The sequence below is a fragment of the Hyalella azteca genome, unplaced genomic scaffold, assembly GCF_000764305.2.
Source record: "Hyalella azteca isolate HAZT.00-mixed unplaced genomic scaffold, Hazt_2.0.2 contig16463, whole genome shotgun sequence".
NCBI lineage: Eukaryota > Metazoa > Arthropoda > Malacostraca > Amphipoda > Hyalellidae > Hyalella > Hyalella azteca.
Genome location: NW_025946286.1, coordinates 2,139 through 22,192, shown reverse-complemented (window position 1 = coordinate 22,192; position 20,054 = coordinate 2,139). Strand labels below are relative to the sequence as shown.

Below are 20,054 nucleotides of genomic sequence, written 5' to 3'. Positions count from 1 at the left end.
TTTTTTTTCCAAACGTCTGATTTCCAATTTAAGTAGCAGCTGAGGTTGATTCTTTTCATTCAGGAAAATTTCAATTTCTGCTCAGAGTTCAAAATATTGTGACAACACCTTGCCACAGGTAAGCCAACAAACGAAAGTGTGATAGGGTAAATCTGGATATTCTGCTTCTATCTCCTCCAAGAAAGCACGAAACTAATATTGGTAAAGTCTGAGAATGAATGTAGTTTACTATTGAAACGACAGGTTCCATCACAGAAGATAAATCCATATATTTGCCACACAGTGCCTGCTGGTGAATAATGCAGTGAAAAACCAAACGCTTGGCCACATTAACATGGTAGTTACGGTGTGAAGAAGCACTTTTGGTAGAACAATATATTTTAATTAACTTGTTTGTGCAACAGAAAATTGATTGATTTTTATGCACACAGATTCTCAGAACAAAAATTATTTCATAACTTAGAAAGTTATTTGTCAACTCAAAAAATGTGAAAATGTATATTTTTGAGTCTTGATAGTGAGCACCTCATTGCCTTTTAAAATAGTGAGGGTCCTGAATGATGAAGGCACTGTCTTATTTACATTTTATTGTGAAGGCACTTCTATCTTTAAACCTGGCAGCTGTGACATAAGTGCTACTCAGATGGTGAATTTTAGCTTGACCTGGAAAAACAAATAAAATGTCACCAGAAAGCCAGTATTGGTTAAAAAAATAATCAGTTAAAGCTGGAATCCACTTTCTGGTTGTAGAAAATGTTTTAAAATTTATAAAATTGAAATTGAATAGGTACATTAGGTGTACAGCTCATAAGTACCTAATTAAAATCAAAGAAGGGGTGGAAAAGAGTTTCAAGAAGTGGAGCAATTGAAACATTCCTCTACTAGTCGAAAATTTCCTTCAGCTTTACCATAGTTTTCAACAAATGCAATTGCAGTTCTCAGTGTTCTGAATATGTTCAATCATAACCAAGGAATCAAAACCTAACATGTTACCTAGTGTGCACAAGCAAGCTTGAGAAGAATCTGGTATTGATAAAACTGAGCATCAAGTCAATTCAATAATATCGGTTGACATTATCAGAAAATCTATCACATATATAATCCCAATCTTTTTTTTTTTTTTGCAGAGCAGCACTTGCAAACTTATTTTAATTGTGTATAGTCTTTTAAATGTCATTTTATTAAGTTTACCCATCAAAGAAATTTTTTAATTTCATCAGTTTGCCTTTTGCTCAATTACTTCGCAGTGGAAGACGCTTCATTGAGTTGAGGCTGAGCTTCTGATCAGGTAAGATGCCCTTAAATGTTCATCTTTATTTACAAAATTTGTCTAACTTCTTAATCATATACCTAGTCATAAATTAATACCTCTATGCTTATTTAACAACTAATTTCATGTGTATGTATTTTAGGCATGACGTCCGCGACACACCAGCCCGTTGTTCCTCGCAACTTCAGACTCCTGGAGGAGCTAGAAGCAGGACAGAAGGGTGTTGGTGATGGCACCATCAGCTGGGGCCTTGAAGACGACTCCGACATGAGCCTCAGCCACTGGACAGGCATGATCATCGGTCCTCCTCGTACCAATTTTGAGAACCGCATGTACTCGCTCAAAATTCAATGTGGACCCAATTATCCAGATCAACCTCCTAGTATTTCTTTTGTCAATCGAATCAACATGCAAGGAGTTAACAGTCAAACTGGAGTTGTGGATAAGCGGCAAGTTTGTGTTTTGTTACGATGGCAGAGGTCGTACACCATTAAGACCGTCCTACACGAGCTCAGGAGACTAATGACTCAGAAAGAGAACATGAAACTTGCTCAGCCTCCTGAGGGAACCTTTTATTAGCGTTAGCGTAGTTGATGACAAGTGGCCATTTTACCGGGAAACGTACATATGTGGCGTCTGCTAGCTGTTCATTCATGAATTTGTAATTGCTTGAATGCAAGGAGGATCCTTCATTTGGTAATAAAATACACCAATTTCATATCACCTGAGAATGTCGAACAACCTTAAAAACTTCAAGTTGTCACCATACGTCAATGCAAATCCTGTGCGTAATCTAAATGATGAAAATAGAGCATCTGGTATACCTACCTCAATTCCCGTGCAAACCTGTCGCGCATATCATTTCTAGCCAAGTCAAATGGTCACACTCTTGGTAGATTCTCTATCTTGACTGATGCAATAAGTGTCGAGGAAAGGTTGACAACACAATTTTCCATCAATAATAAATGCTTCGAAATATATTACTGTTCAAATCATGGGGTATACGATTATATTTATTGTGAGGGGGGGGGGTTCTTGAACTGACACTTGGGCCGTTTGTTAGCCAACACCTTTGGCAATCGCTTTTTGCTAAAATGCGAGTCAGCTATTCTAGCAAATTTTTTTTTTGTTGCTAGAATGAGAATCAGCTATTGTTCAAGAGCTTCGTGGTTTGTCTGGACGTCAGGCAATGGGCTCAGAACCACCCGATTTGTTCCGCAGTATAGGCAATCAACTGTCACTACCGTAAAACGTCCACGGGATAAGTATCCTCTATGCATCGCTTAAAATTTGTACGATCAAAAGAACGTTATTCACAGTCTAGCGATTCTCTTTTCGATATATCATACCATTATTTTTAATCTATCCCAGGACTTGGTACGTTGCATGTATTTCTGCTTCAATTTATTGAAAACCGCTCGAGTTGCTAATTTGGAATACAATGCAGTCCAAAGTAAATTGCGTGCATAATTTACTACGACCCAGTTATTCATCCGATGTGTTTGCATGTGGAGCGTAACTTGTTCAGTAAAAGTTTTCAAGACTCAAATGACTAACCTCAATTATTCTCCCTGAGATTCATTGCAGTCTTGAATTATTCAGTTTCACCACGAGAAACGCTTCAAAAAGTTGAAATACATACATAGAGTTTTAAATTATCGCGGCGATGTTTGTGTTGATGGTCAATATAATAGGTATACTGGTAAAGATTATGTGTGTCGCAAGCAAGTAGTACTTGGGAACATTGGATTGAGGAAGAGCCTCGTTATTACACTTAATCCGCAAAAAAAAAAAAAAACATCTGAGCAACCTGATGATGTTACCATATAAGTGTTACCATAAAGTTTTAAATAGCTTGGATGGAACTTAATTTGTTAGGGGAATTTTTAACATATTAAACTGGGCTGAGTCTTACTCATTCTTTGGTGGTTCATCACTTGACTAAAAACTAATCTTTGATGACAGGACAATATACTGTGCTTACAGATGATGATATTACTGCTATGAAGGGATGGTGGGTAATGACGGCTTAATCATAAATATAGGCGTAGGCTATAAGCGTGCAGGAGATGACAAGGGTAACTGCTGCAGAGGTAGGAGCTGTGGCGGCTGATGTCCATGTAGCGCTGCCGGGGAGCCTGTCGTGTGGCAAGTTGTTGGCGCCCGGCAGCAGAGGTGTGCCGCACCAGTGCCACAAAAACAGTCCCGAGACCTGGCAGAGTATATTGACTGTACACACCCACTCGCAAAGAACAAGAAGATCAAATATGGTAAAGTCATACCTAAATCTCACTTTATGAATCTCAAGCGCGTATATGTGAATCTGGCAGCCGAAGGTGCCTAGCTCCCCAATCGGAATACCTCCAAAATACTTAATGTTTCAACCGTGTAATAAAATTCCAGAAGTCCTGGACTGACTACAATGGCTTGAGTCGCGCGAACTGGGTATTACTGGTTCATATAAAGTATATGCAAACTAATTAAAAATTTGAACGACTTCTTAATTTGGCGTCATCTTAAGGATGAACGCCTGACTAAAGTAAGAAAAATCAGCTAGCTTGAGTAAGAAAAATCGATGATGTAAACTCATAGTTGAACAAAACGCAAGCTGACCTGCGTGTAAATGTCTACTTTGGTCTCCTTCCTACAGTAGTGAAGAAGGTCGCCGTTCTCCAGCAGACATGCCCGTTGTGTTGTGAGCGAGCTGCAGGTGAAGGCATATTTTCATGCACATATTTAAAATACATCAACATACCCGTGATCACAATTCTCAAAACTTACCAACCTGAAGTTGCTGCAAAGCATGAATAGCCTATGCATAAATGTTTGTACTAATCATTATTGTATCCGAAAATTATGGTAAGAAAAACTGTGTTCCCGGAAAAAATTGTGCAACCTACTTTGATCTTCTAGACATCAAAACTTCAAACAAGGTGGAGAATTTCTTTGTGTATCATCATCTATGACTTCTATGTCAATGAACAATTATAATGAAGTGCGTGATTATGAACCTTCATGACAGAGCGACATAAAAGTTTATAATGTCACCCAGCGCTCAACTCACTCGCATATTTCAGATCCGATCTCAAGGCGGAAGATTTTGTTCCAGACATTAGCAGTGACGTTGTGGCGGTGACAAGTGTTCGGGTATGTTTCTACACGTGCTTTCTCGGCGCATTCAATCGTCTGAAGGAATTCTGCAACAAAATTTTGCTTTTATACAAGTCGAACAAATTAGTAGGTATTTTATTAACATTTTATTTTTAACAGCTTCAATTCAATCATGGAGGCAAATTGACCAAAAAATACGGCTAGAAATAGTCGAAGGTTAGTTAGAAGTACCGTTCTAAGTTAGAACATTGATAAAGTGACGGTCACAAAATATCTAGCACGAAGATCCATGAAAAATATCTAACACGGCAGTTCGTTCAAAATTCCAAAACGCTAATACGATCGAAATAAAGTGACGCAGTAGCCAGCAAGAATTAGTTCATAAGCGTTTAGATCGGAGGCAGAAGTTAGAAGATTTTACAAATGAGGTAAAATGAGCACAGGATGAGTGTAAAAAATTGATCGACACGCCACCTCGACTGAAGGCTCCTTTTGTGATGACACAAAATCGATTTTCGCTCCAGTGGTTAATAATATTGCAATTTAGGGCTACGATTTCCAAACCACTAACGTATGAAAACTATCAAATTGCGCATGAACATGTTTCGATAAAAAAAAATTTGCTACACTTATAGCAGCTAATAAACGGATCTAATTAACAGGAATTCATTCTGAATGAAGAAGATTGAATGAAGACTGCGACGTTGACCAGCCGAATGAGTGTAGCCAAAACAGGAAGCATTTATCTTCTTTTCTTATATGAACGCCCATAAGTGTTAAAAAATATGAACGTCCTCAAAGTTTTAATGAATATTAACGCCCTTATGTGTTAATAAATATATGTAAAAGCACTTATTATGTATAAAGCGAAATGAACATACCGACGAATCTGTATTTACGGGATTCTGGATTCCCGCAGAGGAAGTCATGCACTTTCTCCAGGGCCGAAAGTAAATGTCGGAACCTGCGCAACAAGTATAATAATAAGCCTAATAAAAATAAAAATGATAATAAGACTCGTTGTGAACATAGTTAGCCACAAGCCACTAACATCAAGAGATATACAGGAACACGGCTTGTGTACTTACTGGGAAGCATCGATGTTTCAGACACACGTGCACAGCAGACACACACGTGCACAGCAGGCACACACGTGCACAGCAGACACACACGTGCACAGCAGACACATGTGGCCTGGGACTGCTGTGTCCCAAACAAATACTAAGGATACTAAGGATACTAAGCAGACACACACGTGCACAGCAGACACACACGTACACAGCAGACACACGTGCACAGCAGGCACACGTGCACAGCAGACACACACGTGCACAGCAGGCACACACGCGCACAGCAGACACACGTGCACAGCAGGCACACACGTGCACAGCAGACACACGTGCACAGCAGGCACACACGTGCACAGCAGACACACACGTGCACAGCAGACACACACGTGCACAGCAGGCACACACGTGCACAGCAGACACACGTGCACAGCAGGCACACACGTGCACAGCAGACACACGTGCACAGCAGGCACACACGTGCACAGCAGACACACGTGCACAGCAGACACACGTGCACAGCAGACACACGTGCACAGCAGACACACGTGCACAGCAGACACACATTATTTCGTAATGCAGAAATAATTCGTTAAGATTTTCCCCTAAACGACTAGTTTTTCCCTCGATATTTCATCACACCAAAGCACGCACAGCGCATGACTACGTACTTGAAGAAGTCGCTGGCAGAGTCGCAATCTAACAGGATTTCCGTGCAGCAGTCAGTAACGTCGCGCAGCCTCCTGGTGAGGGACAAAATATTCTCGCCATCAGCCAACTCCCAAAAGCTCGCCGTCAAACAGCGAATTATATCCTAAAACTAATTAATCGCTCGAAAAATCAAGCAAATTCGATGAATATTGAGAAACATTTTCATAATTCGGTGTGTGCGATGCCACTCACTTGCAGGAGTGCTCGAGAGCTGGTCCCTCCACCCACCCGCGACTGAACTCTGACACCGACGTGTCGTAGCGATAGCTGCGACGAAATAATTCATTTATTATTCACATTCGTCGCTAGATGCTTGAAAATAATTCATTTTATTAATAGTACCCATCGCGAGATGAGTGGAAATAATTCATTTGTTATTCACACCATCGCGATTTACGCAGAAATTATTCATCAATAATTCATAATCATCGCGAGCTGCATAGAAGTAATTCATCAATCATCCACTCTCATCTAAAGGTTACGTTCTGTCGTATAAACAATATAAGAACACGCAAGTTATGAGCAACATTAACTCAAGAAACTTCAAGTTACAGTTAAAATTTCTACGGTCAACATTATATTTTATTGCGCGGTGAATATTTTCTTAAATAATATCAATCAATAGTTACTCAGGGAAGTTAGCCCTTACACTGCTGCCATGTGAACGCAGATGAATTAGTAGAAAAATAAATATCCATCCCCGACAAGAATTTGATTGGGGTCGAGTTCACGTAGATATTTATCTGTCCTGTCGAGCTTGAATGCTGGTAAACATCTGCCGTTAGTGCGCACGAACTTTGTGTTTGCGGAAATACACGCACGGAGCAGAAATATACAGACTTGCCTCATGCTGTGTAGGTTAGGAGCTGAGTATGGGTAAACGATGCCCTTAAGTGGCATGAAATCTCTCTCTAGGAAGATATGCAGACACACACCGACGGCCTTGTTCGATGCTCGACACGCGTCCGATGGCCCTGCTGCAAACAAAGCTGCCCACACCGAAATTAGTTTTCAAAAATAGGTGCAAATAATTTTTTTTATTTCGAACAAATTTGAAAAAACAAAGGAACATAGATAAGTATGAATTAGCGTATGCATATAACTTTCTATCAATACGAATTACGAAAATTCATGAATAAATCGATCACAGAACAAAACTGCAAGGCTTGATGCCTTGTTGCACACCTATTTCAATATATTATCAATAATATAACAGTCGCAATAGTGATTCCTACGATTCTACTTAAAACATTTTAGCTCATCCCGAATCTATCAACCGATTCATCACCAGGTATCAATAAAGAAAATATATCTTTGCTTGCAATGTTCATAAACGAGAATATTATGAATGAGACGTGACCACATACCAAGTAGCAGGATGTTCTGAACGACCGTGGCTGTTATCTTCATGGCAGCGTAACCAGAGGATCGTCAGTTCAAATGTATGGTGGCTTAAATTCGCTGCTCTATCACATTTTTGGAAAATTTATAATGCAAATAATAAATTAAAACTCGTAGGACATCACAATAAATGATTTGGCGGAAATGACAATTCGGCAGCGCCAGTCGACATGCACCGGGCTTATTATGAGATCACTCGTCTCGGGATGGTCACTTAGACTTCTCATTCTACGTATTTTCAATTCGTATATTACGATTGTTCCTCAATATTACACCTAAAATTAGGGTCACTGAGTTGTTAAGTTTCGGGTACACATGAGTTATTTCTTCCCTAGGGGAAGGCAGGGCCTCCCTTCACCGTCATGTCTAGAAGCAAACTGCTGGCATGAGTTCGCTTTACTTCCGTTACCCTTACAGGAAACGAGACGGCTTGCTGCGCACCGTTACAAAACTTGCCCACGAAGTCTAGAATTCCCATCAATATAAAAATCATTTTGAAGAGTACGAGGCAATTCTTCAATTAAGCTGAGCCTTGAGACCAAACATAAATTTTCAGTACAGCCGTGGAAAAAAAACGTATAGAGAAATTAGATGGGAATGTGCATTACAATTTTCACAACAGTAAATCCATTTTTCCCTATGAAAACGAATGGAGTGACTACAGCCTGTGAGCGGGTACAACTGCACCCGGCAATACGTAAGAAGTATACACAATGAAAAATAAACGATTGCTTAAAATCAGAATCAACGTGGTACACTTCAAGAAGCTTTCTCTCTATATATGTAAGTTGTGTAACTTTTACAAATGAATTCAAATTCATCGACCCAGGGTAGTGGAATATTTGAAAAATGTTATTTATAGCGCATTTTCTCATTTATGGAAAAAATGCACTATTGTGCTAGCCATGTCCGCCTGTCTGTCCGTCCATGACTTCTCGTTTTCGTCGACGAGAAAATGCGCTCTGTCACTCACTGCAGTGGGTACCGAGTTATATATATTTTTAATTTTGATCAGCGAAAGTGAAGAGATAATTTTGAAACCAATAAGAGCCTATCATAAATGCAGAAAATATTACACGAAAGCAATTATTGACCTGTCACGGAAACAGTTAAAGAAAGTGAAGACAACGGATTCGAAGTCATGGTCTTCATAAATTGAACCTCCTAAGGCTACTCGTATAAAATTCGGTACAAGTATCTAACATAAGTCAAGCTTACCAACAACTACATGCCTCGCACGGCGGTAATAATATTCATAGTTCTAGGAAGATATGCAGACACACACCGACGGCCTTGTTCGATGCTCGACACGCGTCCGATGGCCCTGCTGCAAACAAAGCTGCCCACACCGAAATTAGTTTTCAAAAATAGGTGCAAATAATTTTTTTTATTTCGAACAAATTTGAAAAAACAAAGGAACATAGATAAGTATGAATTAGCGTATGCATATAACTTTCTATCAATACGAATTACGAAAATTCATGAATAAATCGATCACAGAACAAAACTGCAAGGCTTGATGCCTTGTTGCACACCTATTTCAATATATTATCAATAATATAACAGTCGCAATAGTGATTCCTACGATTCTACTTAAAACATTTTAGCTCATCCCGAATCTATCAACCGATTCATCACCAGGTATCAATAAAGAAAATATATCTTTGCTTGCAATGTTCATAAACGAGAATATTATGAATGAGACGTGACCACATACCAAGTAGCAGGATGTTCTGAACGACCGTGGCTGTTATCTTCATGGCAGCGTAACCAGAGGATCGTCAGTTCAAATGTATGGTGGCTTAAATTCGCTGCTCTATCACATTTTTGGAAAATTTATAATGCAAATAATAAATTAAAACTCGTAGGACATCACAATAAATGATTTGGCGGAAATGACAATTCGGCAGCGACAGTCGACATGCACCGGGCTTATTATGAGATCACTCGTCTCGGGATGGTCACTTAGACTTCTCATTCTACGTATTTTCAATTCGTATATTACGATTGTTCCTCAATATTACACCTAAAATTAGGGTCACTGAGTTGTTAAGTTTCGGGTACACATGAGTTATTTCTTCCCTAGGGGAAGGCAGGGCCTCCCTTCACCGTCATGTCTAGAAGCAAACTGCTGGCATGAGTTCGCTTTACTTCCGTTACCCTTACAGGAAACGAGACGGCTTGCTGCGCACCGTTACAAAACTTGCCCACGAAGTCTAGAATTCCCATCAATATAAAAATCATTTTGAAGAGTACGAGGCAATTCTTCAATTAAGCTGAGCCTTGAGACCAAACATAAATTTTCAGTACAGCCGTGGAAAAAAAACGTATAGAGAAATTAGATGGGAATGTGCATTACAATTTTCACAACAGTAAATCCATTTTTCCCTATGAAAACGAATGGAGTGACTACAGCCTGTGAGCGGGTACAACTGCACCCGGCAATACGTAAGAAGTATACACAATGAAAAATAAACGATTGCTTAAAATCAGAATCAACGTGGTACACTTCAAGAAGCTTTCTCTCTATATATGTAAGTTGTGTAACTTTTACAAATGAATTCAAATTCATCGACCCAGGGTAGTGGAATATTTGAAAAATGTTATTTATAGCGCATTTTCTCATTTATGGAAAAAATGCACTATTGTGCTAGCCATGTCCGCCTGTCTGTCCGTCCATGACTTCTCGTTTTCGTCGACGAGAAAATGCGCTCTGTCACTCACTGCAGTGGGTACCGAGTTATATATATTTTTAATTTTGATCAGCGAAAGTGAAGAGATAATTTTGAAACCAATAAGAGCCTATCATAAATGCAGAAAATATTACACGAAAGCAATTATTGACCTGTCACGGAAACAGTTAAAGAAAGTGAAGACAACGGATTCGAAGTCATGGTCTTCATAAATTGAACCTCCTAAGGCTACTCGTATAAAATTCGGTACAAGTATCTAACATAAGTCAAGCTTACCAACAACTACATGCCTCGCACGGCGGTAATAATATTCATAGTTCAGCCATCACATATCGAAGGATTATTTAGTAGAAATGTGGTAAATTTTATATTTATTACAACGCATCTTAAAGAATACGTCAATTAATATGATTTGCGTTTGGACACAACATCCCACAACATATAAAATGCGATATACATTCCTTCAAAACCTAATTTTCTATTCTAAAGCCATAAATAACAAAGATCTGTCCATTGAGAAAAATCTGTGCAGCACGCAGAGCTTATTACTGGACAAATGTTTTCAGCAACTGTCAAAACAAGCAAAGCGAATCTCCTGAAATAAAAAGAAGAGGTTGCTGGCCCCTGGAGAACCGAATAATTGAAATTATCGTACATTCTTTCATGGTAATCCAACTCGTATTTCGAGAAAAATCCTAAGCAGTACTTAGTAAGAAATTAGGTAGAGTACCTATATATCATAAACCACATATTTGTATATAACTACGAAAATAACATCATAAACAACATATAAAAATATAGTCTGGACCATAGAAAATACATTGCAATTAAGTAGTACAAAGGCACAAGAAAAAGTCATGAGATCACCAACGAACTTAGATATCAAATAGCTACGAGCTCCCACACATGGAACCTAATAATTTTACAAATAAATATAATATAAAAACTACTTGAGCAACTAATCCATCAAACAAAAAGTTCAGGCAAGCCCCTGAGTTTGGTGCTCTTACACGAGATAGCAAAAATAGAGGTATTTATGTCGCATCCCGGCTGACAACCATCCTAATTTCTTAAATTAATCCAGTAAAGAAGTAGCTCATGTTTTGTGTCAAGCTGGTCATATAAATTTGCTACTACGCCAGTTCATCACCAGCTCTGTATTCGAATAAACTTTATTCACGCGCGCATTCTGATCCAGCCTCTCCATTGACATCTTATAATTCAGTATTAGCTATCAATCTTTACAATTATCGAAATGCATAAATGAAAAAGGCAGTATGAGTAAACAACAGCGATTAAAAAATGTTGCGATGTAATCTGGAAATAATCATTAATAAACTAACCCTTTTCACGTAGAATGCATGTAATTCACAATAGTTAACGATGACTGATTATAAAGTGCACCACCAAGACGAGTGATTAAGAACGACCCAATGGGTGTTGGTGAGAGTCAATAATCAGGAAGTTGAACAGCTGTTCAAGATGCGAGAAGTAGACTAACTAGACTTACTAGACTACCAATAAAATGGTTCAGTGCAGATAAAATTAAGTAATTTTTTAGAATTATTATGTAGATACGTAAACACAGTTAAGTTTAAAAATTGGATACAAACACCATTAGAGAGAAAATGGAGAACATAATTGAAAAAGTGAGAGGAGTTGGGATATGAGTAGCTCACCTACCGTCAATGCAAATAAGTTTCAACTTAGCAGAAACTGCACAGACCTCGTCGCTCGTCACTACACCAAACAATAGTGGTCACAACTACGATTTGTGAGGTTCGATCGCCATATAACCACAAAATAACTTTTTCGGTCGCGCTGGAAAAATAAAGTTCCGTTTTGTTAATAATAAGATATATCTTATCTATTACAGGCCGGTAAATTTAGTGCTGCTGGTGAGGTTATCGGCATTGACGGTAACCAGACGTTAGAAACGTCGTGAGCGTGACTACGACACAGGGTGGAATTTGAGGCTACGACACAGGGTGGAATTTGAGGCTACGACACAGGGTGGAATTTGAGGCTACGACACAGGGTGGAATTTGAGGCTGCGAGGCAGGACTTGGGGGCGTAGGAGGACCCTGTAGACTTGACGCGGTGACGTCACAGGAGACTGCGAGATCCTGTAGCGCTGCAGCAGCCGCAGGATGAAGCACGACATATCGTGCAAAGCCAACCTCCGGCCTTAGCAATGAATAGAAATAAGATTACTACGGTAAGTTACGTTGCAAAAGATTAGCCTTACAATCATAAATAACATTAATGTCTAATTATATATTTGTATGAATATTTTGGTCTCAGCCAGCGTACATCTTGTGCAACATTAAAGACGAAATAAGGTAATGCAGTGCAACACTCTACAACACAGATCACGGTAGTTTAATTGGAAGGGATGCCCATGATGACAATAATATTAACGAGGGAAGCCAGTGTGGACCTCAGGACAAGCTAGACAAATTCAATACAATGAGAATCAACATGATTTGATTTTATCGTTGAAAATGAATAATTATAGAATAGTTATTTTTCCTGACCTGAAATGCATTCAGAGTGGAAGAAAATACTTCCTGAAGTTGAATTTCAATGCAAAGCATCCATAATCTCTTTTTTGACGCAAGCAGTTTTGCCTCAATCACTTGCGTACAGACCGACACAGGTGCGGACGCCGGTGCTGAAGGGCGTGTTCATGATGGGCTGGAAGGCGTCCGTCACGCCGCCCTCAGGAGGCCGCGCCCAGCGCTCCAGCCTGACGCGCTCAGGCTCAGGGAACACCGCGGCGTCGCGCAACCAAATGTACACGTTCAGGTCCAGGCACGTCTGGGGGGAGGGCAATAATGATATCAATACTAAGTCTTTGTCCCACTGATACAAATTAATAAGGAAACAAATTTCAAATGTCTATGTCATGCGAATTTTATTCCAGTGATTTCTTATTGCTCACTAGTATAAACTTTAAAATCACTTTGTGAACGAGGAACATCGTTCACTAATTTATTCAATGTGCATTTTCTTGTGACGAAATTATTCTATTACGTCTGGCGAAGCTGCGCCAGTGACATGTGAGTCAGACCTATAGCAGTTGGAACTGTCTAGTACTAGGTCAGGTCTGAGTGGCTGGGCGTCAGGTAGTTAGTCGTGTCCCGCCAGCGCTATAGTGAGGTTCATACCAGAACCCGCTCAGCTCTGTTAACTCTCTGCATTCTGTGCTTTAGCGCTGGAGTTGTGGCTGTGCCGTGACTATTTAGTCTAACCTGCTTTCGTTCGCCTATGCGAATTACGGTAACCTTAACTACGTGCATTAATGCTGTGCAATTTGAACTGACGATGGAGCTGGACTCCGAAACGTTTTCTCTTATAAAGATATGGTGAATTTTTGTGGTATTGTTTTTGCTTTTAAATTCCTAGTATAAACTAATACGGAAACAAACTTTGAATGTCACTATGTCATGCGAATTTTATTTCCAGTGATTTCCAATTTCATCCCATCAGAGGTCACTCAAATCCACATCACATTTTGATAAACAGTAATTTTTTATAATAAAACTTTTTTCAATAAAATCAAGAGCGACGTCGCTACTGAGAACAAAGTTCTACTCTAACAAGTCTACGGGCAAAGCTCACTCCAGCAGGCAGAAGATAATTCTTGATGACCATGTCTTCTGTCACCAGCCTCTGCACACTGTCGCCAATGGGGTAAATTCTGTGCAATAGAGAAAGATAATAATAAGTTATGCGCACCTAAGGTCTACTCAATTCGCGAGGTCTTTTTAATAATAAAAATTGTGAAGTTAGCTGTCCAAGATAAACACAAAATTTAACAATGATTAAAAAAATTTACTCAGCATTAAAAATTGAACATCGTTTCCCATAATCCTTCAATAAATATTTAACAAGACCGTGGAAAATTATAGAACAAAATTACGGTATTGCAGACCCTGCCCACGTCTAAATGCAAAAATGTTTAGGAAAACCCTAATCACCTTAAGAAAGGGCAACTGATCACATTTTTAACTTAAGCAACTCGAAATGTTTAATCGAAGCCACCACCAAAAACAAACGTGACTACCATTTTTACAACGTTTGAATAGACATATTTCTAATCAAATCAAGTCGTAAATAGTAAATAATTCAAGCATCAACAGAAATTTACTTATTCACTACCAATATAGAGGTTTAGTATTTAGTAGTGGGTATATTAGAAGCATAGCAAGGTTCGTTTCAACATGCAAGCAGTTATAAATGAGCGTCAGTTAGATTTTACCTCAAGGATTCCTTGAAGAAGGCGGCGAGTTTAGTAGCAGCGGCGACATGTGTGTGCGTGAGACGCTCCTGACGGGGGCAGACGCTGAGGGCTTCGTGCCGTAGCTGCTCCTGCACGTCGGGGGACACCGCCAGCAGGTGCAGGGCGCCCAGCAGCGACGGTACCGTCTACGGCAAAACAAATAAATAAATCGGTCATTAAATCAAGCGCACGAACAACAAAATAACTACAAATCTCATAATTCAATTAAAAGGAAACGGATAATATACATCCGAAAACCTAGGCTCAAAGTTCATTGTTATTTCTTAGTGTAGACTTGAATGGAACTGACAGTGACGTAGGCGTCAGTGAGGAAGGAAGAGATGATGGTGACGTAGTCCTTGCCGTCGAGCGCGTTGTCGTGCATCATGTGGTGCATGAGGGAGTCGTCGCGTGCCTGCTCTTCATCACCAGAAACTGCAGCAGCTCCCTTGGCAAACGCAGCGGCAGAGCATAGCTCGTGTAGAGTTCTGTACACAGGCAAAGTAACTTGTTACAGTGAATGAAATATCTTACATTTATAATAAGATAATACGGTTATTAATTAATTTACTTGACTGGAATTAGAGATAATGTTGGCAAAAGTGTATATCCACTGGAATCTTACTGTTCATCAATACTTATAGAAAAAATGTGGACATCAAATGCTGCGGCTTGAAAAATTACTACTCATTGCATTTTAATTTGCAAGCAACCTGGAAACTGAAATGTTACGTCAAACAAACGTACTCTTGACCATATTACGTCTCATGAGCCGCAACGCATACTTGTGCTTGTGATAACTTAGAAAACAAAGCAAGTGAAAATTTAAAGAATAAAACAACTTCCAAAATTTTGCTTTAAAGTATCTAGAAACAAAAAAATCTTACAGAACTCGGAGATAATTATGTTTAACTATGTGGCTGTTAGGTGAAAAGTCACATTTTGAACAATTTTTTCTAAAATTAATTAAATTAGAACCTATGTTGGCCGAAAATTAATTCCAGCCTAGATTAGAAGTTCAATTTTCATGGACAAAATCAAGTATGTCAGTCAAGTAAACTAGATTGCCAAAGCAACGAGGTAAAATCAAAATAAAAAGTGAACAATTAGTTTATTTATAATAAGAGACAAGATGTAATAAATACATAAGGATTGAACCGTAAACTTGGCCAATAATATACAATACAATTCGCAGATCAAAATAGGGAGATGCCTTTGCCTCATTGATCATAATGCAGGCATTTAATTGATGCATTAACCATGCTAGACTCACCCATAGAGCAGATCATTGAGTTGCCAAAGCTTCTTAGACTTGAGAGTAGGAAACTTTCTGTAGAGGCCAGTAGAAAGCTTCAAATGAGTCGACAGCTGAAAATAAAGGTATATATAGACGTGATCTTGAGAACAATTTTGTGATCATGCGATATACAAATAACACAATGAATTCTTTTAGAATCAAAATAAACAATACAGAAATAATTTGATCTGCATACTTCTTTATTTGTGTAATTAAAATTCAAGCAAAATAGAAAAAGTTTGTGTAGATGAGCTGAAAAAATTTATGCCATATAAAAAATTTATGCCATAAAGTAGACAGGCTTATGGCCACAAATTAAAAAGCTAATAAAGATAATAATTAGATTTGAAGAGGTTGCTCAAGGACTTTATGTAGGAACATCCCTGGCTACCTATATTGCCCCCTACATAGATTCACAATCTACATCTTTCTCCACATTATTCAGATTCCAAACACGCTACCAGGAGCTTTAATTTTTCGCTACCAGGACCTGCAGCATCAAGTACATAAAGTGAGTGAATAGTATTACTAGTAGTGGCAACAACGTAATATGTGAGACTTTGTTCAAATGGTGATCGACTTATTGCCGGTGTGTAGGTCATCCTGGCCCAATTTGGCCAGGCTAAAGGGTCTATTAGAAGTATGTGTGTCACTATTTAGACAATATGACCCAATTCTCTTCCTGAGTGCATGCAGCTAACCTCAAAGATGCGCTTGTTGCTGAAGGCGAGGGTGATGGCCAAGTCATCTGCACTCTGCCGCTGAGGGTCCAGAGAGCCGAGGCCGCTGCCTAGCACTATCCTGTGCAGAGCTGCACATAAAACCATTTATATTATATATTAATTAAGCTGCTTCACAATCATAATATCAAGAATATCACTATGATTATGAATCATGTTTATATATATCATAAATAAACATATATCATGTTTATATAATCATGTTTATTTGGATAACTGACATGATATCTGACAGCAGCAATTTCTCACCTTTACATATTGCACACTAAGAAAGAAAGCAGGGAATTATTGAACATGTATGTACTATGTATGAGGACAATATCAGGAATACTTGTATATATCATCTAATCACTTGATTAATACTTCGTTAATAGAGAGGCCAATAAAAGTTCTGGCAATTATAGCTTACAAAGAAAATTGTTGAATTTTGTTCAGCAATTCAGATACAGAAGACACTACACAAGGTCTAGAATCAAAAGATCATGCAGTAATGCATTAAATAAACCTCGCCATCTCAGACCACACAATTTTAAACTGAAAAGAGCAGACACCTGAGAAACAGTAGCATGACAACGCAACAGTTAGAGAAGGAGAGATTCCTCCGCATTTCAAGTTAAATAAGTGCTTTAGATAATGGAATTAAATCTTCTTACAAACAGTATAGATATTACTATATAATATTACTACCAAGAAGCCATTAGCTATAACAGAGGCACAATTCACAGTAGGTACCAATATACCGGTAGTGATATTACAGAGAAACCAGTAGGTATAACATAGACACAATTGGCAGTACTCATATAGTGTTACTACAGAGAAGACAAGAACTATATATACCAGAGGCACAAAAGACGGTCTTAGTTTAATCCCGATGCAAACAGGCCTGTTACAAAGCCATGGTCACTATGGATAGTTCCAACATAAAGCTACTATCTGACACACACAGTGCGAGCTTATTCACCTCATGAACCGATAAATACAATTAACCAAATTGGACAAATGACATTAATTAGTCTCTGTTGAAATGAACTGACACTCTGTGACAACTCTGTCAAGAAGTTGCTCAAGCAGAGGAACACTGCCATCATCCTTTAGTAGACGCTTGTGCAGGAGAGACACAGCTTCCCTGGCTACCTGATTAGTTCACACACACATTTTCTATCAGTTTGTAAATGACATCGCACACTTATGAGCAACTTAAGATTTTACGAGTAGAACAATGTTATTACATTTAAACTGCAATCTCAACAGAATGAGCTTGTAAGAAAGCTTGAAGCTGCCAAAAATAATCATATTTAAAGAATAAAATTTGATGTTATGCCATGAACAATGGTCATGTCATCATTATTATGCTAATGAGGTGGATGAGGAGGTTTTGTGCCATCTTGGTAATATAATTCATGATATCTACTTTGTAATCTAGGGACAATTCTCAAACTAAGCTGGTATTCAAACAGGACTAAAAAGCATGGCATAAGTGCAAGTTTATGTAGAGTGAACCTACACTAATTATACAACTGAAATATGTGCAATTGATGAAAAAAGGGCAAAAGTAACACATTAGTGCTAAAAATGCATCAGTTTCATTAGGGTAGAAAATATTGCAATGAAATACTTGCCTAACTTGTAGGGAAGTAAGGACATACATACTGAAGTAAATGAATAAAATTAATATTTCTCACGTCATCCTGGACTGGAATATAGCGGTTCACAAACTGAGGCCTCAGAGTGAACTTATTAACAGCCTTCCGTAGGCGCTCCCACTCTGCACCATTGCTGGAAAATATTTAAGATAGAACACATCTCAGCAATATGAAACATTTCAATAAATGGCCAACCTATATCAAACAACTTCAAAAATCTTCAAACAACATGGCTGAAATATAAATTTCATCAGTTATAAAATTTTAGCAAAGACAATGCTTGCTACTCACATATTTACAGAATTCCTGAACCATTTAGAAAATCAGGAACATGAACATGTTCTTCTGCTCATATATGCTGAACAAAATATAAATTTCTTTCCATTTTCTTTAATTAAACATTCAGCAATCATGAAAGCACTGCATGAATCAAAAGTAATCAATACAATTCAATAAAATAACCAAATTTAATCAAACAAATTCAGTCCTTACAAATGACTTACAACAAAAATACACCCATTCAAATTTATTAATCAATTCATTAGCTCATTTACAATTGTTAGCAACCTCTATAATTTAATGTAGGTAATCAACTTACGTGTTGCCAATGCCCTGACTGGCTCCCTTCTTCATCTTGTATTCCTTAGCAGTCTGCAGTAGAGGTGCTATGTGTGGCACTGTTGTGCTTTTATAGATCTTGTCAATATCCATGGGATCAAAGATATGAACAATTGTTGTGGGCCCAAGATCTTCCCTCACAACAGGCCCATATTTTTCATACAATCCACGCAAGTACTCATGGTAGTAGTCCAACTTCTTGATCCCTGAGTAAATAAGACCACCATTATTATTTAAAATTAGTGTGTTATCTTTTAATAAATCTTTACCATTATAAAAACTTTTATTTGAGTTTTTTATATTCCGAAAATGCATTGAGCCAGTCACTAAAATAAATAAGGCCTGCTAGGCCATTTTTACTACATGAAAATTAAAATAACTCAGAACTGGCAAAAATCACCAAATGAGAATCCTACTACATAGAGGTAAGAGGTAAATATAAACATCATTAGTGCTTAAAATGCATCAGTTTCATTAGAGTAGAAAATATTGCAATGAAATACTTGCCTAACTTGTAGGGAAGTAAGGACCCTAAAAGTGGAAGACAAGGCGGACCAGGAATACTTCTGAAGGGCAGTACATTGCTGCTTGTTCTAGATCCTTTACCATCAGAGACATTGTGATCAGCAGCTCCAGGAAACAATGAAAAATGCAGACAAGAATTTACTTTTATGCCTGAGTTGATACAAGATGACAGTACCTTTGCATGGCTAAATACAAGGCACTTTGAGCTTGTATTAGAGATATTTAAGAAAAGCATCACTGATAAAGAATAGTTTTTCCTGTATGTATTATTTTGAACACTAAAGGGGATTTACATTTTTTTAAAACCAAAACACACACATAGCATAGTTGGTATTAAAAAATTATCTGAAAGCAAAACAGAAAAGATAAATAATAATTAAGTTTTGGAATCGTGAGCATGCTTTTGTTTTTGTTGTGTTTTTGTTTGCTATCATAAAGACAGCTAATACATTGAACAAAATAGATAACATTCATTTCATATTAAATACAAAGAATTGTAGAGGGTCAGGAACCCATTAATTATCTTAACACATAAAAAGTTAGTCAGAAACTTTCTCAGGGATAAATTACCAATTTTGTTAAGTTATTCATCATCAATCTATACATCTCTCAGAAAGAGTTTTATGTCTCACAAGAACATTCATGATACAAAGAGTTTATTTTAGTACCATCAGTTCTAAGTGAGCATAGTTT

General features: G+C 38.1%; 3 protein-coding genes across 5 annotated transcripts; 1 reads left to right on the top strand and 2 right to left on the bottom strand.

Annotated features, from left to right (window-relative positions):
- The first annotated feature begins 1,169 nt into the window (after positions 1-1,169).
- LOC108667237 (ubiquitin-conjugating enzyme E2 variant 2) lies at positions 1,170-2,819 on the top strand. The gene is made up of 2 exons (XM_018154238.2): positions 1,170-1,288; positions 1,413-2,819. Exon 2 carries the CDS (start codon positions 1,415-1,417, stop codon positions 1,847-1,849), a length of 435 nt encoding a protein of 144 aa, XP_018009727.1. The 5' UTR covers positions 1,170-1,288; positions 1,413-1,414; the 3' UTR covers positions 1,850-2,819.
- On the bottom strand, positions 2,662-8,380 carry LOC108667236. Of its 3 annotated transcripts, none has more exons than XM_018154237.2 (8): positions 7,527-8,378; positions 7,004-7,136; positions 6,352-6,426; positions 6,120-6,191; positions 5,263-5,345; positions 4,335-4,467; positions 3,884-3,974; positions 2,662-3,482 (listed from the first exon to the last, which is right to left on the bottom strand). In XM_018154237.2, exons 1-8 carry the CDS (start codon positions 7,567-7,569, stop codon positions 3,300-3,302), a joined length of 813 nt encoding a protein of 270 aa, XP_018009726.1. In that variant the 5' UTR covers positions 7,570-8,378; the 3' UTR covers positions 2,662-3,299. The 3 variants fall into 3 exon arrangements, with proteins under 3 accessions (XP_018009726.1, XP_018009725.1, XP_047740873.1); XM_018154236.2 differs by having other exon boundaries at positions 7,004-7,148; positions 7,527-8,376; XM_047884917.1 differs by lacking the exon at positions 6,120-6,191 and having other exon boundaries at positions 7,004-7,148; positions 7,527-8,380.
- A 2,231-nt stretch (positions 8,381-10,611) lies between these two features.
- On the bottom strand, positions 10,612-19,706 carry LOC108667242 (probable cytochrome P450 CYP44). Its single transcript, XM_018154244.2, has 11 exons — positions 19,344-19,706; positions 18,817-19,042; positions 18,258-18,351; positions 17,610-17,709; positions 16,537-16,646; positions 15,812-15,906; positions 14,849-15,026; positions 14,518-14,684; positions 13,878-13,956; positions 12,905-13,073; positions 10,612-12,440 (listed from the first exon to the last, which is right to left on the bottom strand). The coding sequence occupies exons 1-11, from the start codon at positions 19,594-19,596 to the stop codon at positions 12,280-12,282; spliced, it is 1,632 nt and encodes a 543-aa protein (XP_018009733.1). The 5' UTR covers positions 19,597-19,706; the 3' UTR covers positions 10,612-12,279.
- Between the last annotated feature and the right edge of the window lie 348 nt (positions 19,707-20,054).

Bases quoted from the DNA above. Each gene is read 5' to 3' on its own strand.
- LOC108667237 (XM_018154238.2), top strand. From the start codon at position 1,415: ATGACGTCCGCGACACACCAGCCCGTTGTTCCTCGCAACTTCAGACTC.
- LOC108667236 (XM_018154236.2), bottom strand. From the start codon at position 7,569: ATGAAGATAACAGCCACGGTCGTTCAGAACATCCTGCTACTTG. The intron at 5,346-6,119 runs GTACGTAGTCAT...CTTGTTGCGCAG, and splicing joins TCTGCCAGCGACTTCTTCAA to GTTCCGACATTTACTTTCGG. The intron at 4,468-5,262 runs GTATGTTCATTT...ATTTTGTTGCAG, and splicing joins CCGTAAATACAGATTCGTCG to AATTCCTTCAGACGATTGAA.
- LOC108667242 (XM_018154244.2), bottom strand. From the start codon at position 19,596: ATGCTTTTCTTAAATATCTCTAATACAAGCTCAAAGTGCCTTGTATTT. The intron at 19,043-19,343 runs GCAAGTATTTCA...TTATTTACTCAG, and splicing joins CTTACTTCCCTACAAGTTAG to GGATCAAGAAGTTGGACTAC. The intron at 18,352-18,816 runs GTAAGTTGATTA...AATATTTTCCAG, and splicing joins AGTCAGGGCATTGGCAACAC to CAATGGTGCAGAGTGGGAGC.